Below are 27,522 nucleotides of genomic sequence, written 5' to 3'. Positions count from 1 at the left end.
CTTCCCCAATCTGTTTAATTAAACTTTCTAAATAAAACTGGCCTATTTTGTCATTGTGTAAATTTTTCTGTTGATGTGAATGATGTGATTTTAGAGCTTTAGAGCTTCCAGTATCAGAATTAAGAATTGTTTCAAATATTTTGTACAACATATATAGCATATTTACTCCAAAACTAAACTTGAAATTTTACTGCTTAAAAGTAAAAACTCCTCAGTGCCCAGCTTTCTTCCTTGTCACCTAGTTACTAATTTCAGTTGAAATCATTTTTGGAGATTCCTTTCTTCCTTCATAATGTGCATATGTAAAAAACTTGAATATGAATGTGGTCTTGAAACAACTTCCTACAACTAATGAGAGAATCACAGTTTGTTTCTAATTAAATTGATGCCTGTAGAAAAAATACCACTTATAAAAATGAATTGATCTCCAGTGTATGTAGCCATATTTTTCCTCTTTCTTTTACATACACAAGCACATCTTCCTTTCCATTCTGGCAGATACAGAAAAAGGAGGTGAGGTGGGGATAACGGAATGAAAAGGGGATGATGAGATGAAGGGTAGGGAAGAGAGGGGGAGGAAACAAAATTGGATACAGATAGGAAAGGGGAAGAAGCAATTGGTTAATAACCACAACTTTATCAAATTTATATCCCACCCATCCAGCAAGATTAGGATAGGGAAGAAGAGTCAAGTTATTATTTTATAATAACTTACTTAAGCATTATAAAAGGCTTACAGGCAGCCTCACCATAGTAGTTTCTTTTTTTTTCCAGGGCATCCAGTTAGTACAGCAGTAATATCTGCAGCCATTTGCATTTCTTACTCTTTCCTTTCCAACATCTGTTGAAAAATTAAGAGGATTCCCTCTTCCTATCCGGAGGGGGGGTGACTAATCTTAAAAATAGTGGTAAGACACATGCTTTGATAAAAGTTTGTTTTCAATGCCTTTTATTTTATCCTTCATCTCTGCCAGACTCTTCTCTGGGAACGTCGGGCTTTTCCACTAAAAAATGAAGAAGTAGAAACTTTAATACCCCAGCGTCAGCTAGCAGCTCATCAAGAATGTTCAAATATGTCTGTTCTTAGAGACTCTGACCATAACCCATACACTGCCTTTAGTTTTCTGAATGATAACCAGTCACAAAAGGAGAGTTCTATCTCTGAAGTGGAAAACCACCAAATTTACTTGGGAAGAAAACAGACGTGACAGAGAGTAAAGTTGCTTATTTAGGACAGTAAATCAAACTGAAGGAAGATGTAAGGTAATATATTTTCATATATTTCATGCAAGCAATAATTTTTCATATATTCCATGCAAGCAATAATTTTCGTCATAATAATAATTACAATATATTTTTTTACTTTTTTTACAGGCAGGATGAGAATGCAAGAGCTATTTATTTATCTGAATTCCAAGAATGTTTTTTGTCCGGTAGACTAACATACTTGATGTGAAAAATGGATGCTCTTAAACTGTAACCTCAAATCACCGTCCCATCTTGATCAAATATGCAAAGTGTCTAGTTATTGCAGTGCAGCAAAATATATCTTTGCATTTAGCAAGTGGTAAAAAAATTTATAAATTTATTAATAGATCATATATTTGAATTCATTAGGCTAGACAAGTTAAAACTACAGATGAGATAAAGTCAGCTTAAATGATTTAATTTTCTCTACTTCAATGGATTTCTCCCTCACCGCCATTATTTTAAAGGTAAGTAATAGAAGTATCTGAGAAATTCAGATTTTTGAAGTAAGGGAATCTAATATTTTATTGCATTTAGCAGTATTTATACTTATTTAACTCTTTTTGTATCCCTACAAATACTATGTATGTGTTACAATCAGCGGATTATGAGCATCCATTTTTGTATCTTAGAAACTTTAAATATATATGGAAAAAAGGACATTTAAATATAAGCATTATGAGCAAGACAAAATAGCTGTTTTAGGTAATGAGAAGACAGATGAAAAAGTTCTCATTCAAATTTCAAAATGCTGCATTACAATGTTACATGTATCCACCAGGGATGCTAGGTGAATAGATATTGCACAGGATTGTTGTGTGCATTTACTGATAACAATTCAAGATAGCTCTTCTGTGAGGAACTATTGATGGTTTTTATTAACATATGATTTTAAGTATGCTTTTTAAAACTATCATTTCCCAAAGTTAGCTTTAATGGATAGATGGCCAAATTTTAGTGTCCCATTGTCCCAGCAGATTAGAAGTACACTGGCTAATATAAAAATGTTAAGTTGCATTTTCACACTACAGCCTATGTTAGATTGTAGTTTCCTGTATATTTTGGTTTTAGTTTTTTAAATATTTTGTCCAGAAAATTAACTTTGAATCTTGCCTGATATACCAATTTTCAATGCAAGGTTTTAAAATTAAAAGTTATTTCTCTATACTACAGTGTGATGTTAATGGATTGAATTGTGTAACAAAAAATGAACATAAATATAATATCCCTTTAGTATTTTGTATTTAATTATGACAAATCATGATTGGGAGATACTGTTGGCTTGGCATCAAATGTTTTACATAATTGTGATGAATATGAAACGACATTTTTTCCCCTCTGATTTGCTTTCCAAAACTGAAGTCTGTATTTTTGTTGGTCAACCTTATTTCTGGTTTATCATCTTACATTTCTTTTTAATATATAAATTACAGTGACTTCTAATATATGAGTGTCCAGCCAGAATGTGAAAAATGAAAACATGCATTCTTTAAAAAAGGATTTTTATTTTATTGATTTGATTTTCACTCTTAAAACAGAGCTTATTATGACTTACATCTTTATTACAATGAGCTAAATGGTGGGCTTTGATCATTTGAAAGATGAAATTCTTTTTTCTGGTAAGTTACTTTTTTCATAGTAATAAATTTCTTGTGAATATCTATTCTTACAGTTGATGACAAGTGAAGGAGATGCAATTCATACATATATTGCTTTGGTCTATTATAGATGCCTGTTGTATGTCTGCTAACTTCTACTTAGTTATTTTAAATGAATTTAAAGATCTATGTAAACAATTATATTGTATTATTCTTAACATCCGCAAAATTTCTTAGTCAAATTTATTGTTTTATTAAATATTCTGTTGAATTCAATAGGGCTTACTCTTAGTCAAATCTTAGCCAAAAGATTGCAGCCTTTGCAGATTAGATAAACAGAGCCAGAACCCCTAAAAGTTTGCTATCAATTCCCAAAACAGCAAAAAGTATGCATTTAACCACCTTATCTGCCCAGACCTGGAGTAAAAAATATTTATTTTAATACAATTGGACAACAGAAAAAGGCTCTATATATTTTCTTGTTTTTATACTCTTCAGCTTATTCTTCATGCAAATGGAGATACAGTTATCAACATTTTGTTTTTTTAAAAAAAAGATCTGTACATCCCTGTTCTTTAATATTGTCTCCCTCTGTTTTTTCAGCATGAAAAGGGCAGGAAATAGACCAAGTTTTTTTTTTAAATTTCAAAACATATTTTCAATAAAGCCAATTAAAAAAATTAATGTCAAACATTCCACTGAAAAGAGAATTGCAATATTTGTCTTCATTATCCTATTTGTCTTAAGAAAATGATAGAAATGTTGTAATTTGATGTGCCAATTTTGACTGGAAGACTGTTTTTCATTCAAAAGGCATTTGACAGGCACCAAATCATAAAATTTCCTTAACTACTTTTATAGTATGAACTATACATCTACAATGAAATTTCTGAAACATCTGTATAAATTGGGTATCAAAAAGAATGTGCATATGTGCATATATAGAAGAAACAAATTATTTTCAATTTGCAAGTAACTTATACAAGCTGAATGATAATTAACATTGCTTCAAAGCCCAGATATGCATTTTTTTTCAGGCTGAGGGTACAACCAAGAATTGGGTGGATTCCAAGAAGATAACTACATTTAATGTAAATTACTTTCCAAGTATTTAATAGTTTTTCCTTCTGTCATTGTAACAGTTACAATTGATGACAATTTTTAAAAGTTTTACAGATTTTATATCCATGATCTTATTTTTTTAACAGTTTGCAACTTTTGCTGTTATTTTCATATTCAGAACATTGAAGCAGATTTCCTGCTCCATTATTTCCATTTCTCATATTTATCCTCCCATTTTTATTCTTAAAGTGGATTGGAGCTATAATTGTTTATCAAGGCCAAGTCACCCTTCAACTTTTCCAATTCAAGGGCTTATTATCTAGCATTTTATTTTAAGGAATTACCACATTTGTATTTAAAAAAATTTTAAAAAGCTTTTCAATGACAAACTGTTGCATGAAATAAAGGAGCAAACAAGAAACGTTTTCTCCAAGATTACAAGACACTCTTACTATGTATTGTGCTTAGTTTTTTGGGCATAAAATGAGACTTCAAACTTGATGTCCTGTTTTATTTCACAATGGTATTCCAACCCACCCACAAGAACAATAAAATGCAACCCATTCGGTTGCCACCCGATTTTACCGATCAAGAGAACGCTTTTGAGCAGCTTCACAACAGACATTCCTCAGAAGGTTAATCACAGCTCTAGGGTCGTCACTCTTCATTATAGCACTCCCAGATACAATCATATTTGCACCTGCCTAAAAGCAAATCCCATGACACTGCATTAGAATTTTTAAAATAAACATGCAACAATTAATTATAGAAAATTGTGAAATATAATGTATACATTCTAACAGAAACAAACAGCAGTTAGCCAGATCAGCACCTTTAATTATACTTTTCTTGTTACTCCTAATTAGCAAGAAACATCAAGGGCTGTCAAAAGTACCAAATAAATACTCAAATGTTTTTCGAAAAACTTACTTCTATATTTAATCAGAATGAAAAAAAAATATTAAACTGAGATTTAAAAAACTGGATTACCTAGGCATAACAAATTCCAATGATTACAATTTTTCATTTAACGTGGACTGTCTCTTAGTCTTACCTCTGCGCATTTATGTATAGTGTCTGGCCCTACACCACCATCTACTTCAATATCCAAAGAAGGAAACTGGGTTCTCAGCCAGTGAACCTAGTTAGCAATGCAGAAAGAACAACTTCAATTAATAGGAGCAGTAATTATTTTTCTCAAAATATGCAAAATTAGACATCAATGTATAGTATGAAGATTCTCAGTTAAAATGTTTGTTCCCATTACTTTTTCATAATACTGGGATTTTTGAAATAATTTGCAAACTTACCTTTGGCATCATATCTTCCATGAACGTTTGTCCACCAAAACCAGGTTCCACTGTCATAACTAAAGCCATATCTATCTGATTGGCCCATGGTGCTAAAAAATCTACTGTGGTTCCTGGTTTGATAGCCAAACCAACCTAAAGAAGAAAAGGACCAAAATATTAAAACAACTTGTATCCTGAATCTTTCTTTTAGAAAAGAAACAAAAAGATTCAAATTGATTCCCACCAGATATTAGTAAAAAAGTTCTGCCAAATAAACATTTTTCAATGGTGAAGAAAAAGATTACTTACAATGTAAATCCACTAAGCCAGACATGTCAAACTCGCGACGTCACGTGATGTTGTGAGTCGTATCGGGACATTTTTGCCATTGCCGCCAACGAGGTGGGCGTGGCTTCTGGATGACGCGTCCGGCCCACAGGCCGGCAGTTTGATACCCCTGTACTAAGCTAATGTTTGCTTAATATGCGTATGGATGCATTGGTCTTAAAGTTGTGATTAAACAGCATTCATTAAGCACCCATTATAGTGATTGGTATGTATGTGCAAAGTGTCTAATTTCAAAGTATTTTAGTGTTTGAGCTCAAAGAAAAAATCCACTGTTTTAAGTTTAAGACAAAATGGGGGAGAGGATCAGTATATGTTGCTTTGAGTGTCTTGACATTTGTAACGGTGGGAGTTCCTTCTAAACTTTTCAGACCATACAGACATGGAGTAAATTAGCTTCATCTTTGCTCCTATGGGCTGGAGTTAGCTAAGAGGAGAATAGGAATCAGGGTGAGATGTTTTGTATAAGCAGGTGTAACATTCTAGAATACTCTGTTGAGATTCCTTTTTCAAAAATTCAGATTCCAAAGTATACAATATATAACGTATATGTGTTACAGGTACTGCTGTGAGGGTACATATGCAAAATTATACTGATGTATATTTTTCACAGATAGAGAAGTGTTTTGTTGCAGTTGCTAAGTTATGAGTTGAGTTAAAGTGATTCTAATGCTGTCTGCTCTGTTGGATTTAATTCTGTGGCTGTTAATGAGATATGCAAAATCACTGTCTTCCAACTTTTTATAAGTCAGATGGTAAATAGCAATAAGCAGAGACTACACTGTTCATTTACATTTGTGCAACTGGGGAGAAAAGTAAAAGGCTTGAGTTACTGCAAATGATGGGACATTGAAAAGTTTCAAGTGTTTATTCCATTCAAACAGAAAACACTCAAAATGTTTTGAGGAAGTTTCTGCAGGAAAACTGGTAGTTAAAACTGTCCAATGAACATTTTGAATGGAGCTCTTTTGTTCCAAAGAGAACAAAACATTAGCAAGTCAGAAACAAGTAAATAGCACAATGAATATAGGAAATAATCTACCTTATCAAATTTAGTTGAGCTGATAGTTTAGAAGTAGGGGAACAGGTCTAGGGTATATATGGGTATATAACCCCATATGCATACATATGACTATGGTTGCCCATATCCTAAACTATAATCCTAAATATATTCTTTACAATACTTTTTAAACAATGTAACATAATAATTCCTACTGTGTTACCAAAAAAATATTTGAAAGCACCTGTCAGTACAAAGCATCCAACATCATAGCTCTGCCGTGTCTCTTTCTAAGCACAGCCTCTAAGATTCAAGTTATTCTGCCCCATGTTTGCCATTAGATATATCTAAGAACTCAATCACATCAAATACAAAAATGCTGAATTACTTTCTTGGGGTAGAGTGTAGTATTCTTTTTTCTGCATGGTTTCTAGTCTGAGCTTTAATTCCTATCAATTAGAAAATATTTAGAACAGTATTTCCCACATTAACGTAATGAAGGCAATTAGAAAAATAAAGTGTGGCTATCAGCCACAATACAGGAAACACTGTCCTAGAATATAGAAGATCTAATGTGACATACAGAGATATGTGAGGTTAAGGATTATTTTACTGAACTGTAACACCTTAATAGCCAATTTGTTATAGTGGTTAAGACATCAGATGAGAAATCAGGAGACTATGAGTTCTAGTTTTGTCTTGGGCACAAAACCAGTCACTTTGGGTGACCTTGAGCCATTACTTTCTTAGGAAGAAGGCAATGGAAAACCACTTCTGAAAAATATTGCCAAGAAAACTGCAGGGACTTGTCCAAGCTGTCTCCAGAATTGGATACAACTGAACAGAAGGAAAAAAAATCAGATTTCTGTAATACTTTGTACATTTCTTTGGTATTTTAAAGGAATAAGAGATACAATGTAGGAGAAAGAGTAGCAGAATCTGGGAGTGGAATTAAAATAAGGATCACCTTAGAATCTGTGTGTAACTACAACAGAACTAAGTCCACCCCCCCCCTTCCCTTGAACTCCATTGACCCCTACCTAACCCCAAGCGGGTGCTAACCATTAGTTGAAAAGAGGAATTACTAAATTCTATCAATTCCAAACCTCTCACCTTCATTCCATTTTCTCTTATATCTTTGATGAGGGCTCCTGCATTGTCGGTAGCTTCTATATGAAAGGTATACTGATTTGCACCAGCTACAGCCATAGGTTTTACCCACTGTTCTGGTTTAGCAACCATCATATGCATATCTAGAAAGAACAAAAAAAAAAAAAAAAATCAGAAGCACAAAATACTGGACTGCATATTTTCCAAATCACTAAACCCGAGGACAGTCCCAATTTATAAAACATTGTCTGGCTTGGTTTTAGGATATAAAAGATATAAGGATAGGACCCAGAGGTAAGCTTTTAGCACTCGGTACCCAAATACATATCTAGTAGGCTCTTTCCCTCAAATACTAACATTTCAATCTGTTTAGGGGATTATACCGCATGACTATGGTAATACCTTAAATTCAAGAAAAACCTTGTTAATATGCTTTTCACCTATCCTTTCAAGTGTTGCTGTCTTATTCATGAGAAGTTTCTGACAGGGCAATGATTAGCCTTGACTGTATCACATTGACCCTCAAAGCAGTTGTTCACCTGGTACCCTGTTTTGTTGCTACTGAAGCTGCTCACAACCCTTGCTTGTGCCACTGGCATGCCATTTAGTGAGAGGAATCCCTTACCACATCAACTGATGGCTTCTTCCTCTTGTCCAAGCAGTCCTGACCAGCAAAAACCCCAGTACTCACTAGAGCAATAAGGCTGGCTCTCCTAAGAAGTGGAGGTGGGCTTACCGTTGAAGCAAGTCCTCTCCTCTGTTTTTTTCTAGCTCCCCCCCCAACCCTGGCTTCCAGCTTGCAGTGCTCAGGCAGTAGCAAGCATATAGTCTGGTTGGGTTCTGGCAGGAGGCACTACCTTCACAGGTCATGGCAGCCGCTTACTGTTGCCTTGTGGACTCCTAATGTTACTTTGTTCACAAGACAATATTTCACATTTCATTCATTCATTCTGACAGCCAAACAATAACTGATCATAGAGGCACAGCCTGATGGGAAGTGACAGTCCTATAGCAGGACAGTTGGTATCAAGCAAAAAGTGGCTCTTCTGTTACCAGATCTACATAGATGGTCTTCTTCCATTTTCCAATAGTAAACACTTTACTGCCAGATTACTTTGACCATCATGCTTTTCATCATGGTTCAGTATCAGACTATTTACAAGGCAGAAGCTCTATTGTGAAGAATATCCTCATATGGATAACGTTAGAGATGGGGCATAGTGTAACATGTATGAAATGTTTGGATGCATCTCATTTTTGGTCTGGACTTAGAAGACAACTTTTGCCATTGTGGAAAACACTATTCAGTCTTAGCCTTTATTATTTTGCCATCATAATAAAATTACTTGTATTTAATATTATTAAATTGATACATTGAGTTTTAAATACAGTAACAGAAGTTCTGTAAATCTATGGAACACAAAGAGAAGATTTTAATTTATTTATTTCAATTATACAACCACCTATCCTACACATATAACTGGGTGAGTCATGAAATTAAAATTTAAAAAATCATGTAATTAACTAAAAACAAAGACCACAAAAAGCTATCAAAACAATTAAAATAATTAACCACACTGATTTCATACTGTAGGAACCAGTGATTTTTCCAGAGTAATTTGACAGATTTAAAATATAAAGGGTTGAAAAGTTCTGTGATAGAATGTGCACAATGGTCTTACCTGAACGCCTTTTCTCAGCATGACAATGAAGAATCCACCAATGGGTTAACTTTGTCATCTGCCCATAGACTAGTCGTCTAATTTTGCTCCGCCTTTCCTCCTGGGACCTCCCTTCCCCAGTCTCGACGAGGTGAAAGCTGTTTGGCTATGTTTTCTTGGGTTGACTCCATCCTCTCCCCTCACAGGACCTGACTGGCCTCAAGGGTGGGAGTGGATTCTCCATCGTCATGCTGAGAAAAGGCGTTCAGGTAAGACCAACACCCCTTCTCCAGCATGACAAGTGGAGAATTCACCAATGGGACATACCAAAGCCTCACTGTCCTTGTGGTGGGATGCAGTCTGGGCCGGTGTCCCACTCTCTGATACTATGCACTGGAGTACCCTCCTGCCAAAGGAGGCTTCCGCAGATGCGAATCTGTCTAATTTGTAGTGTCTTATAAAAGGGGAAGGCGATGTCCACGTCGCCGCTCTACATATTTCTTCAATCGAAGCCTGAGTTGCCCATGCTGCTGAGGTTGCAGCACTGCGTGTGGAATGTATGATGATTTGTCTGGGGACCGTCAAGGACTGTCCCCTGTATGCCTCCACTATACACCTTCTAATCCATCTACCGATTGTGGATGCAGTGACCCTCCGACCTCTTGTGTGTGAATGGAAGGAGACAAACAGTGCTTACAATTTATGGAAGGGTACCGTTCGCTTGATGTAGTGCTTTAAAGCTCTGCAAACATCTAAGGTGTGCCACTTGCGCTCCAGTTCATGGGATGGTTCGGGGCAAAAGTTTGGTAGCACCACCTCCTGTGCTCTGTGGAATAGGGAATTGACCTTTGGAATGAAGGAGGGGTCCAAACGTAACACCATCCTGTCCGTGTGGAAGGTACAAAGGTCCTCCCTCACTGACAGGGCTGCTAGTTGCTAGATGCGTCTTGCTGAGGTAACAGTGACTAAGAAGGCGACCTTAAGGGTCAGGTACTATAGGTCACAGATCCTGACAGGCTCAAATGGAGGTAAGGTTATGGCCTGTAGGACCTTAGGTAGATCCCAGGAGGGGTATCTGTGTACTACAGGTGGCCTACTGTTAGATGTGCCCTTTACAAAGGATTGCACCACTGGGTATCTGGCTAGAGTTTCGGAGTTGCTGTAGGTAAGAATGGTTGATAGGGCAGTCACCTGTCTACGAATTGTATTGGGTGCTAACCCCCTATCCAGACACTCTGCTAAGTAGTCTTAAGATATCTGGGATAGAGATGTTACATGGGTCTAGTTGTTGCCTGTTGAACCAACTGCAATAATTTTTCCAAGTGGAATCATAGATCCTGTTAGTTGTAGGCCTTCTAGAGGCTTGGACAGTCCTAATGACTCTTTGTGAGAAGTTGTCTCTCTCTAGGAGACTCCGCTCAAGCGCCAGGCGGTCAATTGGAGCCACTGTGGGTCTGGATGTAGCAGGGACCCCTGGCTGAGGGAAATTTGGTCGTGTGGAATCCTCCACGGTGGAGATGTAGATAGGTTTACGAGATCAGCAAACCATGGCTGTCTTGGCCAGTGCGGTGCAATGAGTATCACCTCCGCCTGTTCCTGCAATATCTTCCTGATGGTTGCTTGTATCAGAGGAAGAGGTGGGAATGTATACAGCAGTCCTTTCGGCCAGTGGCCTCAGAGTGCATCCGCTCTCTCTGCTCCTGGTGTCGAAAAACGAGAGAAGAACCTCGGAAGCTGAGTATTCTTTGGACTGACAAATAGGTCCAACACTGGATTGCTGAATATCTCTGCTGCCTCTCTGAAGAGAGCAGGGTGCAAGCTCCACTCTGAGTGGTCTATCGTTGTCCTGCTCAGGAAGTCTGCCTGGCGATTGGCATCTCCTGAAATGTGCTCAGCCTTGATGGAGGCTAGGTTGTTTTCTGCCCAGGTTCCCAGCGCTTGTGCTTCGTTCATGAGGGCCCTGGATCGCGTGCCTCGTTGGTTGACATGCGCTTTGGCCGCCACGTCCGTGAGTATGAGCACGTGTCGATGTGCCACTGTGCTGCGGAAGTGACAGAGGGCCAGGTGTATGGCTCTGAGTTCTAGCCAGTTTATGTTGTGCTTTAGGTCTTTCTTTGACCATTGACCCTGTGCTAGCTGTGATTGCAGGTGTGCTCCCCAGCCGAACAGGGTGTAAGGGTGACTCGGTTGGCTTCCCTGAACAAGTGTCCCTTCCCCATCGCTGGGGAGGACCACCACTGGAGCGACCTCAGGACTTTGGTGGCACCTTCACTCTTCGGTTTAACGAGCCTATTCCCACTCTTTGAAACGGAAGTAGGAACCACTGGAGCTCTCTGGAGTGTAGCCTTGCCCAAGGTACGATTGTGAGGCATGACACTATCTTTGCTAGCAGCTGTGAGAGTGTAGCCAGCATTGAGGATCGCTTCCTTCAGATAAGCCTGACCAGGATTCGAATGCTGCGTTGACGGTCCTGAGAGAGATGGACTGTGCATTTTTGTGTGTCTATGACCGCTCCCAGATGAAGAAGACAGTAAGGAAACAGTCTGACTCTTCTGAAAATTTACTGAGAACCCGTGGTCTTGAACGGTTTTCAGAGTCAGTGCCAGGTCTGACTGTGCTGTCTGGACCGAGGAGGATTGGATGAGAATGTCGTCCAGATAGCATTGGATGTGCACCGGAATTGTTCTCAAGTGCATGGCGATTGTTGCCAATATCTTTCTGAACACCCTGGGAGCTGAAGAAAGTCCAAAAGGTAGGGCCCTGTATAGGAAGTGTTGACCCGTGTGGTAGAACCTGAGGAACCTCCGGTGGTCCGGAAGTATGGGAATGTGAAGGTAGGCCTCCGTCAGATCTATGGACGTCAGAAGGTCCCCCTTCCTGATGCTTGCTAATATCGAGTGAAAGGTTTACATTTTGAATTTTTTGTACTCCAGGTGTCTGTTCAGACTCTTTAGGTCTAGTGTTGCTCTACACACACACACACACACACACACACACACACACCGAATTCTTTGGGACTATGAATAGGATGGAATAGAATCCTTGTCCCCACTGACCTCTTTCTACCAGTTCTATAGCCTGAATGTCCAGGAGGTGTTGGATGGTCTCCTTGGTGAGGTTCTTCTTGACCAGATCTTTTGGAAATGGGCAAGGAACGAACTGGTTCGGGGGGTATCAAGAGGAATTCTAGAGATAGGCCGAATCTGATGGTATTTAGGACCCAGAGGTCCGTGGTGATGGCTTACCATTTGTGAGCAAAAAGGGATAGCCCGCCACCAATGGGGGAGCCCCCCGGGCCGTCACTTGGATCTCCGGTAGGGACGCCCCCCAGCTCCTCGAAAGGGCCACCTTGCTTGGGCCTGTTGTCTGAACCTGTCCCTGTTATTGTTTCTCACCTTGACAGTCCGATCTAGGTCGATAAGGATGGGAAAAGGCCCCTTGATCCATGCCTGCATCAGGTCGGAAGGACGGTCTGCAGGAATAGGAGGGAGCTCTCCTCTCTGTCCTCTTTGTCAGGTGGGCCAGGATCTTGTGTTTGTCCTTATTTTCAATTAGATAAGGGTCAAGCGCCACGCCAAAGAGCCAGCCGCCCTTATAGGTGCCGCCGCTAAATGCTACTTAGCCTTCATGTCCGCTCTCCAATGTTTGAGCCATAGCAATCTGCGTGCACCAGTGTTGTACGCTATTGCTCTGGCAGAGAAATTGGTTGCGTGTAAGAAGGAATCGACATGAGCTCCACTGCCGCCACTAACCTTCTTAAATTCTGGTGAGTTTTCTCCGCCACTAGGGGAATACTCGACTGGAGTTGGCGCAGCCAAAGAAGAGATGTCCTGGCAAAAAAGGACGTAGTGATGTCTGCCTTGATTGCCCACGCTGAGGCCTGGTGTGCCTTGCGGAAGATGAGGTCCATCTTGTCCTCTGATTTCAGGGCCTCCGCTGCATCCCCGGCTATCGAGGGTGGAGAAAAAAGGGTTGCAATGGGTTCATCTACTGTCGGCACTTCTATTATCTCTGATAGCGCCGGGTCTATGTTGAACATTTTCTTGTCTGCCCCCCCCCCCATTGGGAGGAAGGAACCCGGTGCCCCCATATTGTTTTGAACAGAATCAAAGAAGAGAGGTGGGCAGGGAACAAAATGTTGGGTATAAGTGGGCTGTAAGAACACCTTGTTGTTTGTGACCTTACTGGTTGAGAGACCAGTGGAAGGTCCTTTCTGCGGAATCGGAGGCCTCTCAATCTTTGCGGTGCTGCTGGCCTTGTGCAGCAGTGTCTTGAATAAGGATGGGTTAAAGAGGCCCACAAATGAAGGAGGATCTGGAGATATATCCTCTTCATTGGACAGCTTCTGGTCTGTCAGCTTGTAGTCCTCCACAGGAGCCCTCCTGCCTCTGGAGGACCTAGAGGAGAAAATAAGAGTCTTGGTATACAGAGGCCTCCTCTTGGGAAAGGGAACCGCCCCTTGAAGCCACAGACCCTGTTCTGGAACAATGGTGCATTGAGGAGGCCATGGCCTGTACGACAGCCTGAGATATCAGGGATTGTAGGTGCTCTGAAGACATTGCTCCATGAATGTCTGAGCGATGGGTGCCTGATTCTGAACCCAGATCTCCAGGCCCCTCGCTTAGGGGAGATCCATTCCCTTGTTCCATATCGGCCTCTGCTTCCAGATGGTCCTGACTAGGCTTCCTTGGGCCAAATATTTCCTCCTCCCTGTAATTGGGTGGCTCTAATTCGTCTTCAGTGGAATTTTGCCTCCTTTCAGCTCGAGAAAATTGTTTCTCTAGGGCAGTGATTCTCAACCTTTCTAATGCCGTGACCCCATAATATAGTTCCCCATGTTGTGGTGACCCCCAAGTGGGTGTGGCCACCAATAAGAGGGAGGACAGCTAGGGAAAAGGGAAAAAATGGCAGACAGCATGGTTTGGTGACCCCCATGAAATGGTCATTCGACCCCAAATGGGGTCCCGACCCACAGGTTGAGAACCACTGCTCTAGGGCCTGGTGTCGTCGCTTAGCCTCTCTATCCGCAGCTTTGGAAGGCCTTTTTGCAGAGATTACCTTGGCTTTGATCTTGCCAGCCACTTCCTGTTTGGAGGATCTCTGTCTCTTACAAGCAGGAGGGCTGCTGATGGAAGGTTCCTGCACTGTTTGGGCTGTGTTTGTATCTGCCATTTATAAGGCTGAAGGGGATTCTCAGTTCAGCCTAATTCAAGATTAATTGATAACTGATTTAAGTCTTTATCAGTTTATGATGATGATGATGATGATGAAGATGAAGATAATTGGTATGGCTAGGAAGAAGGAAGTCTGACTCCGATTCCCTGGCCTCAGACCACGTGGAGGTAGCTATTCTGCCTGTGCAGCTCAGCTGAGCTCCCTGGAGGCTGCTGAACTCCGTTTGTGTATTCTGCCTGTGCAGCTCAGCAGGGCTCCGATTCCCTGGCCTCAGGCCACATGGAGTTAGCTATTCTGCCTTTGCAGCTCTGCCGGGCTCCCTGGAGGCTGCTAAACTCCGTTTGCATTTGCGTCTGAAAACAGAGCCAAATCAGGTAACGTTTGAAAACTAGCTCTCTACCGGATGGAGGAGCTTCAATTAAGCCACAAAGCTGCAACTCTCCACGGACCAGCTGATCTTCGGGAGAGAGTCGCAGAGTTTAAAGGCTCTCTGCAGACCAGCTGATCCTCGGGTGATTCGGCGAGTTTCAGAAGGAAAGCTTGCAAGTGCTCAGTTAGCCCTCCGCGGCTCACAGGCTGCCGTAAGAACTGCGGGAGGTTTAAATTTACCCGCGGATCAGCTGGCTAGTGGGAAGCTCTCCTCTTGTGGCTGGAAATCCCTGCGGGAGGGGTGAAATGGAAGGAGGAGGAGGAATGCTTCCCCCTTTTGCCCAGGGTCACACTTGGTGACCGGAAAATGGCGTCTGCTCTTTGTCCAGCTATCGGCTGGACTTAAGCCAACCTTGTGGCTGTGCTGCAATCAGCCGATCAGACAGCAGAAAAGGAAAGCGAACAGCCATTCATTTTCTAGCGATTCCCCCCCCAAATTAGTCAGTATATCAAGAAAATCAAGAGATACGACCTTATCTTCAGGAGTCAATGAAATTCAGTTTAATCGGGCTCAAGACTAGTCGAGACTGGGGAAGGGAGGTCCCAGAAGGAAAGGCGGAGCAAAATTGGACGACTAGTCTATGGGCAGAAGATGAAGTTAACCCATTGGTGGATTCTCCACTCGTCATGCTAGAGAATCTCTGGTTTATTCTGAAACACTTCAGCAAAAAAAAAGCTGAGTTGAAATACATTTTTCAGCACAGTGATCCCAGATACCTACCTTATCGTGTAATGTCATATGTTTTAAATTTATAGCAAAACTCAGGACCTTTTTCTTGAAATATTAATGTACAATCTTCTGGATTAATTTTGTAGTCTCTTCAGAATGAGAAGCACATATAAGAATTTTTCCCAGCTGTGTTTAGACTTCTGTAATAACACTAGAAGCATTGAGATGATTGGGAAAGATGACTTAGTTTGTATAAACTGGAAAATGACTTTCAATTAACAGCAGAGAATATCAAATTTTCATTTTCAATTATTCTAGCATGGAAAATTGTATTATTTTCCATCAATGAAGGAAAAGATTGCTCATCCATTGTGGCATCCAGGGAAGACAATGAAAAAAACTTCCAAAGATATTTGGGACCAGATTATGTGCGGAACCATCTTCATGCCATTATATCAGCCTGTCTCGCTTAGTCAAGCAGGGAAGACATATTGCAGAACCTGTCAGCCAAAGAACTCCCACTGGTGAGGTCAATGCAGAGAGTCTTCTTGCCATTGACCCTGCCCTGTGGAACACTCCCCCCTCCCCAGAGATGAAGTAGGCCTCTACCCTCCTGGCTTTCTGGAAAGGCATTAAAAACACAGTTCTGTGGCCTTCCAGATATGGGGCTGCTTAGTGCCCTGAAAGCCCTCCCCCCCGCCTTTTAAATCCTTGCCTCTTTTACGTTTCATATACCTGTTATGCTTTTAATATTTTATTTGTACACTGCCCAGTATATTGTTCTTCTGTGAGGGAGATGGGCAGTTCCTAAATTAGACAGCTAGATGATAGACAGACAGACGGACAGATGTGATAGACATGATAGAAGGATAGATGATAGATACAAGGAAAAATAAAACTGATACTTCCAGACAATGTTAGGACAGTAAAAAATATTGGTGGTGCTATTTACGTAAAAGTCATCTATGATACTATCATAACCATAAGTAGGTTAGTATTGAAGTTGAAGCTGGGGAGGTAGGTAATTCAGAATAAAAGTTACAAAAAAACCAAGAGAGACAACATTGCACATCAACAAAAGGGAAAATGATGTTAATGGATTACAAGCAAAAGCTGCATAGAAACGGGTAATAAATAAAAAGGTAAAAAAAATCTAAGACAGAAACTGTCTTGAACAAGTAAGATTGTCAATACTATATTAATTTGTCTTAATAAAGGTAGATGCTGTAATACCAAATAAGAACTTTATGAAAAAGGTCAGTGTCAACATCTCGGAAAATTCCAATCTCATTCTACAGAAGAGAAATTCATGTAATGATGGCTGGGAATTTCTTTGCTAGAAGAAATCCAGATTTATCTATCAGAGTATATAATAGCTGGAATATCTAAACATTACAATTCTTAAGAATCATAGCATGATTCCAGACAAAATACTGCTCGCATAATCATCAATAGCAGGACTGAGACACACACAAGCACATGTAGAATTCAGAAGTAACAAAATGTACAAAGGAAATTGTATGTGGTCTATCTCAGCAAAATGCTATCTTTTAAGTTGATTCCATGATCTCTATCTCATTCAAAAATAAATTATTTTTGGTTCTTCAATACTTGTCTAAAGTTTCATTTTCTAAAACTTAGATACTGAAAAACAGGAAGAAACAGTTCTATAGCTATATTGGTTTATGATGGTAGTAGAGACAATAATGTAGCAGCTTCTTGCCATTGATTCCTGTTCTGTTTTAATGTATGGACTTTAAACAAATAATTATATCATCAATCATGCTGTAATCACTATTCATTAAGTAAGGAAAGGCTGAGCTTTAACCACCATATTAGTATCATTTAATTTCTGCACATCCATGGAAAATCAAAACAGCTGAAAGCAGCACAGAAGTTTTTTTAAAATAGTAAAATTCTACTCCTTGAAAAAAGGTTACTTGCCCCTCCTTTAAGTCTGTTCTAAAATGGAGTCTACGAAAGAGAAAGACTGGAATGTCAGAAGCTGCAGCAATACTGCTTTCCTAAAATCTGTTTTAAAAAAAGTATACATATGTACGTGCGTGTGTAAATAAATAAGGGGCAAGAAGTCTTGGTAGGTTTAAAAATGGGCACTCATGATTGTTGTGCCGACTGGTACCATACTTTTTACCTTGGATTAATATTTAACAGAATAAACAAAATATTAAATACAATATTGATTATAAACAGCAGACTCCTAAATAGAAATAATTTAGCTTTTTTGCAACCCCTTCACCTTAAGAACAATTTGCATTGTTTGAGCCCTTCTCTTTCTTGTGTAAAATTTCACAGTAACATAGAAAATTCTTAATACGTCCACCAGTTTTAAATTAAATACATAACAATAGCACATATTAGCTGAGATCTCTAATATACACTAATGTTCCAAAGGAATAGATTGTACTATTTTACTTACCTGCAAAACATTCAAAGGGGTGCTAGAGAGAGTGAATCACCTATTCTTAAATTACCAAAAGGAGGCCCATCTGCTGCAAGGGTTAGGTAGCTTCTTTGACTCATCTATTTCTGCTTGTGTGACTACATGGGGAAGAGCCCCTGGGTTCTCATGAAGCAAAGCCATATACAGAAAAAGGCAGAGGCAACCTCCAAGTCTTCCAAATAACATGGCTCCTGTAAGGCCTTGAAGCTATGCTAACACATTCTTTTGGAAGCTTTAAACACCCTCAGATGGCATTTTCTTCCACAGCTTAGGCACAATTCCACAGCTCAAAACAATGCTGAAGTAAGAAGAGGATAATTCAAATGTAATTCATTCCAAGCCTAAAATTAACCTAAAATTAATAAAGAATAACAGCTTACCAAAAAAGGCCTGCTGACCCAGCTGCTTCCGAAGACTCTCTACAACAGGATGGCCAAAAGTTATGTTTGGAACAAAATGCCTATCCAAATGGGGAAAAAAGTAATAAATCCGTTGTGAAACAATATTTGCTGGAGTATTTCAGTATATGCACAATTTTAAATAATTAACTAGCATTTAATTTACTGATTAAATATTACTAAAATGCCTGTAATGACAGGAGAGCAAAGACCTTTAGTACTGAAAGGAGCTTCAGCCAATGGCAACCGTTTGTTCATACCAGGACTTGTGGTGGAATCCCAGTTAGACTGGAGGAAAGTGTTACTAGGGGAGGGGGAGGCAAGCTTAGAGTCCTTGCATTGCCCCCTGCAGAATACCACTGAAGAATTGCAAGCCACTGCAATCGCCCTATGGGATTGGGCATACAGAATGAGATCTATGTTTGAATTTTATTCTAAAATACATATTGACAAACAAGTTTGCAAATGCAACTCCCTGCTTCTATTTTCAGTGGTCCACAATATTATATAGCTACAATCTACAATTTTAATTCTATATATCATCAGTCTCATATTCCATTGATTTTTTAATGGAATTATTTTGCAACTTGTTTGTAAGATACATATAGTAGATCTCTCTCCTTTGTAATCCATGGCTAACGGTTATCAATATTTTACATCAGTTTTTTGCCAATTACATTTTTAACTATTTAAGTTATTGCAAGAGAAATCTTTCCTCTAAACTGAGGAAAGGCAGTACACGCATTTAAAAAGTCTTCTGATTCCATAGTTTAATTTGGATGCATCAGCAGCATCTAAAACTAAGAAAGTATCAGTACTGAAATACATTTTGATTGACTCTAAATAGACAATATTTTTACCAGGCAATTAGAATATTTTATTTATTTTTATTTTATTTTTAAAATTTATAAGCCGCCCCACTCCCAAAGGACTCTGGGCGGCTAACAATAAAAAACACATAAAACATAACAAAATAAACAATGCAAAGACAGTCATCCAGGGGTCAGGTTTTATAAACCCCAGGCCTGCCGGAAAAGCCAGGTCTTAAGTACTTACGGAAGACCAACAGGGTGGGAGCGGTCCTAATCTCCGGGGGGAGCTGGTTCCAAAGCGTGGGCGCCATCACAGAGAAGGCCCTCCTCCGCGGCCCTGCCAAATGGCACTGGTTGGCCGACAGGGCCTGAAGGAGGCCCAGCCTGTGGGATCTAACCGGACGTAGGGAACTATGAGGTAGTAGGCGGTCTCACAAATAGCCTGGCCCTGAACCATATAGGGCTTTAAAGGTAATGACCAACACCTTGAATTGGACCCAAAGACCAATAGACAACCAGTGCAGCTCACAGAGGATAGGTGTAATGTGGGTGTATCGAGGAGAACCCACTATCACTCGCGCGGCTGCATTGTGGACCAACTGTAGTCTCCAAATACTTTTCAAGGGTAGCCCCATGTAGAGCGTGTTGCAGTAGTCCAGACGTGAGGTGACAAGGGCGTGAGTGACTGTAAGGAGAGCCTCCCGGTCCAGGTAGGGTCGCAACTGGTGCAACAGGCGAACTTGTGCAAAGGTCCTCCCAGCCACAGCCGTCAATTGATATTCCAAATTCAGCTGTGGATCAAGGAGGACACCCAAGTTGCGAACCCGCTCCGAAGGGGGTATATTTTCCCCCGCAAGAGTCAACACTGGACAGTCGACATAATCCTTGGGAGGCAACATCCAAAGCCACTTGGTCTTGTCAGGATTGAGCCTGAGTCTGTTAACCCCCATCCAGACCCTCACGGCTTCGAGGCAACGGCCCATCACATCGGCCGCTTCACTGAGAACGCTCGGGGAGGAGATATATAACTGGGTATCATCAGCATACTGATGAAATCTTACCCCGTGCTGTCTGATGATCTCACCCAGCGTCTTCATATAAATGTTAAATAGGAGGGGAGAGAGGACCGACCCCTGTTGCACGCCGCATTCAAGGGGCCTCGGGATTGACCTCTGCCCTCCCACCAATACCGATTGCGACCGGCCAGAGAGGTAGGAGGAGAACCACCGTAAAACGGTGCCTCCCACTCCCACCCCTTCGAGTCGTCGCAAAAGGATACCATGATCGATGGTATCAAAAGCCGCTGAGAGGTCAAGTAGCACCAAGACAGAGGAATAACCCCTGTCTTGGGCCCGCCAGAGATCATCCATCAGCGCGACCAAAGCGGTTTCTGTGCTGAAGCCGGGCCTGAAGCCAGATTGAAAAGGGTCTAGATAATCCGTTTCATCCAGAGACCGTCGGAGCTGGAGCGCCACCACTCTCTCTACAACCTTCCCCACAAAGGGAAGATTGAAGACTGGACGGAAGTTATTTAAATCAGCCGAGTCCAGGGTAGGCTTCTTGAGCAGGGGCCTCACAACCGCCTCCTTCAGGGATTGCGGGAAAGACCCCTCCCTCAACGAAGCGTTGATCAACACCTGGAGCCAGCCTCGTGTCACCTCCTTGGCAGCCGAGACCAACCAGGAAGGACACGGGTCCAATAAACAAGTGGAGGTGCTCATTGCTCCCACCGCTCTGTCAACATCCTCAGCGGTCACAGACTCAAATTCATCCCATAAAACTGAGCTAAGACCTGCCCCAGTCATCTCAGAAGGCCCTGCCCAATCGGAGTCTAGGTCTGTCCGAATTCGAGCGATTTTGTCTGATAGGAATTGCACAAATTCCTCCGCTCTACCCTGTAAGGGCTCCCCAGCTTCCCAAACATTAAGTAGGGAACGGGTCACCCTAAACAGGGCGGCAGGGCAAGATTCTGCAGACGCAATAAGTGCGGAAAAATGCGAACATTTTGCCGCTCGTATCGCCACTAAATAAGTCCTAATATAGGCTCTTAGTGTCCGGTTGGATTCGGAGTTACTAGCCCTCCAGCGTCGCTCTAGACGTTTCTTCTGACACTTCATCTCCCGTAGCTCCTCGGTAAACCAAGGTGCCCTCTGGGATCCACAATCACGGAGAGGTCGCAAAGGCGCGATCCGGTCTAACGCCCCTGATGCCGCCTTATTCCAAGCAGCAACCAAGGACTCAGCCGGTTCGTGGAGGAGGGAATCAGGAAAAGCCCCAAGCGCTATTTGGAACCCCTCCGGGTCCATTAAACGCCTGGGGTGGAACCACCTAATCGGTTCTGCCTCCCTGCGGTGGGGGAGTAGGACCAAGAAATCTAACCTCAACAGGAAGTGATCCGACCATGACAAGGGAGAAGTAACTATACCCCTTAAATCGAAATCACGTCTCCACTGCCCCGAGAGGAATACCAAGTCGAGCGTGTGTCCTCCCCTATGGGTCGGACCCTGAATTATCTGGGTCAGGTCCATGGTTGTCATGGAAGCCATGAACTCCTGAGTCACACCAGAGGATTCGCCGAGTGACGGCAAATTGAAATCCCCCAGCACCATAAGCCTGGGGAATTCCACTGCCAACCCGGCTACCCCCTCCAGCAGCTCAGGCAGGGCTGTTGTCACATAGCTGGGAGGCAGGTATGTCAACAACAAGTCCAACTGAACCCTTGAATCCAACCTCAAGAGAAGGGACTCACACCCAACAACCTCTGGGGCTGGGATCCTGCGAGGTCTCAGGGATTCTCGGACAAGAATCTCCACTCCCCCACCCCTTCCCTGGAGTCACGGTTGGTGCATTATCTGAAACCCGTCTGGGCCCATCTCTGAGAGAGGAACACCTCCCTCTTGGCCCAGCCAGGTCTCAGTAATACATGCCAGGTCGGCCTCCTCATCTAGTATCAAGCCCCGGATGAGGGGGGCTTTATTAATAACCGACCTGGCATTAAGAAGCAGCAACCTGAGGCCAGGTCCTGAACACCCCTCTCTCCAGGTATTGGAGAAGAGTCCAAGGGGTCGGAACAGGTAATCGCTCTAATGCAGCAAGTCCTTGTTCCCCGAAGATGGCCCACCCCTTGGCTCCCGCCATATCTACCTCCCCCTACGATAACTGGGATGTTCCGGCCCACCTCCACCCCCGAAAACTCCCCACCCACCCTGCAGGTCTCCCTCCCACCATCCCCCCCTCCCGGCAGGCCACATCTCACATTCAAATCGAGCCAGGAAGTACATCCGGCCCCCCCTCCACTTCTGTCTACACACTCAGCAGAGGGGGCACCATATTATAGTTATTTGAAATAAAGAGCTGTAATAATATAACATATTATTAAATGAAAGACTGGTTATGGGTCCTAAGGTTATTGTGTTTTTTACAGACAGAATAATTGAACACAATATTCTTCCTGGTTATTGGACATTACAAAGACTGTTGGCTGTCAACTCCATTAGATTGAAAATGTAAAATGATGGAGGTGATAACATATGATAGGAGTTTAGCCTCTATTGCCAGTTTTGGTTTAATATCCATAAATTTATTGACATGGTTCTGGGAAGAGTAATATGATTCAAAGATATGAATTTGAATTGTATAACAATTTGGACTTTTATCAATGTATGAAATTACTAAGCATGGGACATAGCAAAATATTTGACTAATAAAGATACATTAATTTATTACTTTGTTTGGAAACTTTTAAAAACTAAATTAAAATAATGTAGATTTTCCCTGAGCTATAGACTTTATATAATACAATAATAAAAAATATTAGGACTTCCAGTTTTGCATCGTAGCGACTCGCCCGAAGGATTGCAGAGCTCTGCACCCCACAGCTGGTTTCGCCCTGCCTGGGGACCTTTAATGGGTCTAATGTTGTCCCACAGAAGCGACGAAGGAGGAGCACCCCGATGATCACAGAGCGATGGCAGTCGATCCATTTGATCTGGGGGAAGCTCTCCAACCCAACAGGAGAAAGGCTAGCTGCACTCCGGTGACTAGCCCAAGCTACTGCCATCCGAAGTCCAAAAGCACCAACTAAGAACAACTGTGAACAGCATGTTGGAGCTGAGTGAGAATATTGATCTTCTCTATTTTGAAACTGATTTCCTGGAAAAGATCCCCAAGAAGCAAAAAATCCTCTGAAAGTGAAAAGGGACTATAACTCCACCCTTCCATAGACAGAAGCGGCGATTTAATTTTTATAGGGGACAGAAATACATGAAAATGGACCAAGGTAAAGCTATAACTTGGATAAAACTGAAAATTATGGAAATTGTTAAGATTTTCTACTTAAAAGAATATTGACAGAATTACAAGAAAATAATTGTTTCATTTTAAAAGTTGGAAAATAAACAGACACTGACATCTAGTGGTAGAACAGAGTATAGAATTATAGCTGTCTTGCCTCAGAAACTGGCAAGATGCCCAGAAACAGAGCACAATTTATCCCTTTGATCCTCAAGGACTCTTAGCCAAACAGAGAACAGCTGGGAATAGAAGAAAGAAAACATACTGGGCTATCTATTATAGAATGAGAAATACAATTCTTTATGAAAACTGCTGACCTTCTTTGATTATAAATACTTACTGAGCTGTGATATTTAAGTTTAAGAATAGTCTGCAGAGAAAGAAAAACTCTGACCTTTTGGCTATTCTCCTAGAAGTGAAATTACTACATGGTTTTTAAATGACTGAACATTGTGGATTGTTTATAAAGATAAGAGATATATAAGACTATAGTGTTTGGAATTTAAGACTGGTTGGTTTGATGAAAATGGAGGTTGCATATACAACTAAAAGTGGCAAGAAACCACATGCAATATTCTTTTCTAAAATCCCCAGTCTGGGACATCAGAGATCTGCAGGAGAAATATTTCAAGATAAAACAAATATTTTCCAGGAGGAAATGTACAATATGTTGCAGCTAATTCAAACGACAATGGATTCAAATCATAAAGAGATTAAAAATAATTTTGATGATATAAATGAACACATCTTTGACCTAAGCTCACAAAACATTCTCAGAAAATGATGATAAAGAATGAACAAATAAATCAGATAATAGAACAAAAACCAGAGAAAAATGATTCAAAGATGGAGGCTACAAATGAAGAAAACCACAACTTAACAAAGACAAAGAAAAATTTACAATATCTTGCTATACTATTGGAAACAGAAAAGACATTTCATTTTTCAGAACACCAAAACAAACCTGAAGACAAGAAAGAAGATTTGACAAAATGGACAATAGAGCTGTCAGGAGAACCACTAGAGTCTGGGAGACAAAAAATGGAAAGAGAAATTGAGAGAGAAGAAAAGTGGAAGCGTCTTAACAAGTATAAATGGGCGAAACTCCTCCTCAAGAGCACCCTACTCAATGTGTTTTTCCATTCTTAACAACACCTATAAAAATACAGGAAGAATTATATGGCAAGCTGAACACACTGACTTGGAAAGCTGCTAGACAAGAGAAGAAGGCAAGAGCCAGGCTCAAGAAAGTTGATTTGACTTATCTACATGACTAAACACTTGTTTGAATATGGTTAAAAGAATACATTTTGGATACGAATGGGTTCTATAGCAGTGGTTCTCAATCTGTGGGTCGGGACCCCATTTGGGGTCGAACGACCATTTCACGGGGGTCGCCAAACAAGGCTGTCCGCCATTTTTTTCCCCCTTTTCTTTGGCCACGCCCCTGGCACCCGGTGATGTATAAGTGGTTGGGGGTCACCACAACATGGAGAACTGTATTATGGGGTCGCGGCATTAGAAAGGTTGAGAACCACTGTTCTATAGTAAGAGAGATGTGAATTATAAGTAGTATAGTATTGTTTTATGTTAAGGGAAATGTAAAAAATAATGAGATTATTTAAATGTATGAAATGTTTTGGATATTCAATTGTAATCAACTTGGAGAAAATTATAAGTGATAAGAAATGTTCTGAATACTGAAGGAAACCCTAAGCTTAAATAAGAACAGGTGAGAACTAGATTTAAGAGAAGTGGCTTGACATACCAGATGGAATATCATATGACCAAACATTTGTCTAAATATGGTTAAAAGAATAGTTAAATTTTGGAAATAAGGGGTTTTACAGTAAGAAAAATGAGATTTATAAGTAGTATAGTATTTTTTTCCTGATGATATGGGAAATATAAAAATACTGGGATGATTTAAATGTATGAAATATTTTGGATACTTAAATGTAATCAATTTTTAGAAAACTATAACTGACAATAAATGTTTTGGCTACTGAGGGGAAACTAAGCTTAAATAAGAGTTCCGAAAACAGGACCTATAGGTATTTCTAGTTAATATGTTGATTATGAAAGTATAGAAATTAATTACTATCCACTGTTGTTAAATATATGAACCCAGACAACACATTTACTAAGCACTAAAGACTGCTATTTTTAAAAAATCAATAAAATATATTAAAAAAAATTAGATGAAAAATGAAATAATTCAACTTGTTTTCTAGGTATTTCAAAAATAAAAGTTCTTCTGTTTTATACTAGTTCATTTGAATACAAAGATGACCTGTAGCCCTATTTTCATACTATCTTTCCTGTGATTGGTTAACATGACTTAGCAAGGGTTGGCATTTCAATTTTTGTATGCCAGCTGCAGGTGGTCATAAAGTGAAATATCACATGATTATTTCATTTAGCCACAGCAATCCAGCAGTCCTGCTTGCCATCATAACCCAGGACCATGCAGATTGTTAACCAAGGACTTCACATGACCATGACATGGGAAGAGGCAGGAATCCCAGGAAAGTAATCCAGTAGGTGAGAGCTGTGGATGAGTGCCGTGGGCAGGCACTAGGGAGTGGGTGGATGAAAAAGCAGGCGAAGCAACTTGCAACATCCTGCCAACTTCTTTACCAACTGTCTGTGGCAAGCCAGCAAGGAAGGTTGCAAATAATGACCTCGTGACTGCAGATTGCTGCAATGGCTGCAATTTTGTAGGCTGTTCATTAAGTCCTGCTTGCTCAATGTTGTCATAATTTTGAATAGATGCTGAATAAGAGCTTGTAACGTGAGGACTACCTGTATTTCTAAGGCAAAAATGCTTCCAGGAAGTACTTTTTGCATTATCCTCCCTCAAATTCCAGGCACCATAACAAAGCACTGCTAACAAAATACTGCTTTCCTAGAAACAAAGTAGTCAAAGTCTAATAAAGTGATGATAGTATCGACTGTCATGACTAACGGCCAGTTGGCAAGATCCCCCTCCTCTCCGCAGCTCTTCTTGTGACTAAGGGCTGCTACAGTACAGGCAGCCCCCCCACCCATCCATCCCAGCATAAACCTGCTGGCACTCAAACATGCCACGAATTTGTTTTTTGAGTCACAAAATAGCATAAATAATGTTTGACTGATTGAAATGCTGTAAAGTATTATGGAGCGGTATACAAGTCTAATCGCTATTGCTGTTAAATATTGCACAAGAACACCGCACTTTCCTCCTTCCGTTCTATTCCAGGAAAGGTTCATTTAGAAATAGGAAAGCCGCCCAGAGCCAATCAGAAGGGCGACTTCTTTGCCCTTTCCTCCCGCCCACCACAACCGTCATCTACCGTACTCCGGTAGAGAGCCGAATGACAGGCGTCGGCCGCCCCCGCCAGGAAGGGACCCTGTCTCACGCGCTCGTGCGAGTTACCCGTCCATTACATCCAGGTGCAGGTAGTCTGCGCCGCAGTCCACCATGCGCCTGCATTCGGCTCCCAGAGCCGCCAGGTCGCTGTTCAGAATGGAAGGACCTATACGGCACCCCGACGCCATAACTATTTCTCGGAGGCCCAGAAGCGGTACTCATTCCGACCCGGAAGCAACTCTGGCTTCGCCAGTCCGCAGAAAAGAGTTTTGTGGGAAATGTAGTTTTCCTGGTCCTGGAAGGTGTAGCTTTAAAAATGGGCGCCTGGGCGCCAAGGGAGGTAACCTGGCAAACGTTAACTGTTAATTAGTCTACTTTGATTCGACTGGGGAATCCCGAAAATTAACAACCTCGATTTGTGGGTCAGTATCTTATGTGGAGCCAGTTATTGCTTGGCCTTTCAAACTGTTTAGACCTCGGGAAGCTCCCGACGAAGGGAGGACAAAGGAACTGGTTCTTTCCCTATCTATATATCTATCTATGTATCTGTCTGTCGTTACTAAATTCTTCACAATTTTTATTTATGTTCTATTTTTCCTTCTGCCTTTTGTTCATT

At 41.0% G+C, this 27,522-nt stretch overlaps 2 protein-coding genes across 9 annotated transcripts in view; one reads left to right on the top strand and one right to left on the bottom strand.

The window, feature by feature from the left end:
* KANSL1L (KAT8 regulatory NSL complex subunit 1 like) overlaps positions 1-4,008 on the top strand; it is a 60,389-nt gene extending 56,381 nt beyond the window's left edge. For 4 of the 5 annotated variants that reach the window (XR_005557865.1, XR_005557864.1, XR_005557866.1 and 1 more), the window contains 2 exons: positions 975-1,263; positions 1,375-4,008. Coding sequence is in view for 1 of the 5 variants with exons in the window: in XM_039352953.1 (XP_039208887.1) it covers positions 975-1,208 (234 nt within the window). In the remaining 4 variants the exon portion in view is untranslated. Of the gene's footprint in view, positions 1-974 lie in introns of all 5 variants that reach the window. The other variant, XM_039352953.1, reaches the window with a different exon arrangement.
* On the bottom strand, positions 2,734-27,133 carry RPE (ribulose-5-phosphate-3-epimerase). 4 transcript variants are annotated; one of them, XM_039352955.1, is made up of 6 exons: positions 26,973-27,133; positions 18,432-18,511; positions 7,659-7,798; positions 5,219-5,353; positions 4,963-5,049; positions 2,734-4,612 (listed from the first exon to the last, which is right to left on the bottom strand). In XM_039352955.1, exons 1-6 carry the CDS (start codon positions 27,092-27,094, stop codon positions 4,490-4,492), a joined length of 687 nt encoding a protein of 228 aa, XP_039208889.1. In that variant the 5' UTR covers positions 27,095-27,133; the 3' UTR covers positions 2,734-4,489. The 4 variants fall into 4 exon arrangements, with proteins under 4 accessions (XP_039208889.1, XP_039208890.1, XP_039208892.1 ...); XM_039352956.1 differs by having other exon boundaries at positions 4,490-4,612; positions 26,984-27,115; XM_039352958.1 differs by lacking the exons at positions 18,432-18,511; positions 26,973-27,133 and adding an exon at positions 15,642-18,409 and having other exon boundaries at positions 4,490-4,612.
* Between the last annotated feature and the right edge of the window lie 389 nt (positions 27,134-27,522).

This window comes from Crotalus tigris, unplaced genomic scaffold (assembly GCF_016545835.1).
Source record: "Crotalus tigris isolate CLP2741 ecotype Arizona unplaced genomic scaffold, ASM1654583v1 scf7180000018485.2372832, whole genome shotgun sequence".
In the NCBI taxonomy this organism is placed as follows: Eukaryota; Metazoa; Chordata; class Lepidosauria; order Squamata; family Viperidae; genus Crotalus; species Crotalus tigris.
Note: the sequence above shows the minus strand (reverse complement) of the source record. Positions and strands in the feature narration are given on the sequence as shown.

Coding starts and splice junctions, on each gene's coding strand:
- RPE (XM_039352955.1), bottom strand. CDS start 27,094: ATGGCGTCGGGGTGCCGTATAGGTCCTTCCATTCTGAACAGCGACCTG. Junction 7,799..18,431: donor GGGTCAGCAGGCCTTTTTTG/GTAAGCTGTTAT, acceptor TGTTCTTTCTAG/ATATGCATATGATGGTTGCT. Junction 5,354..7,658: donor TAAGAGAAAATGGAATGAAG/GTGAGAGGTTTG, acceptor TTTCTTCTTTAG/GTTGGTTTGGCTATCAAACC.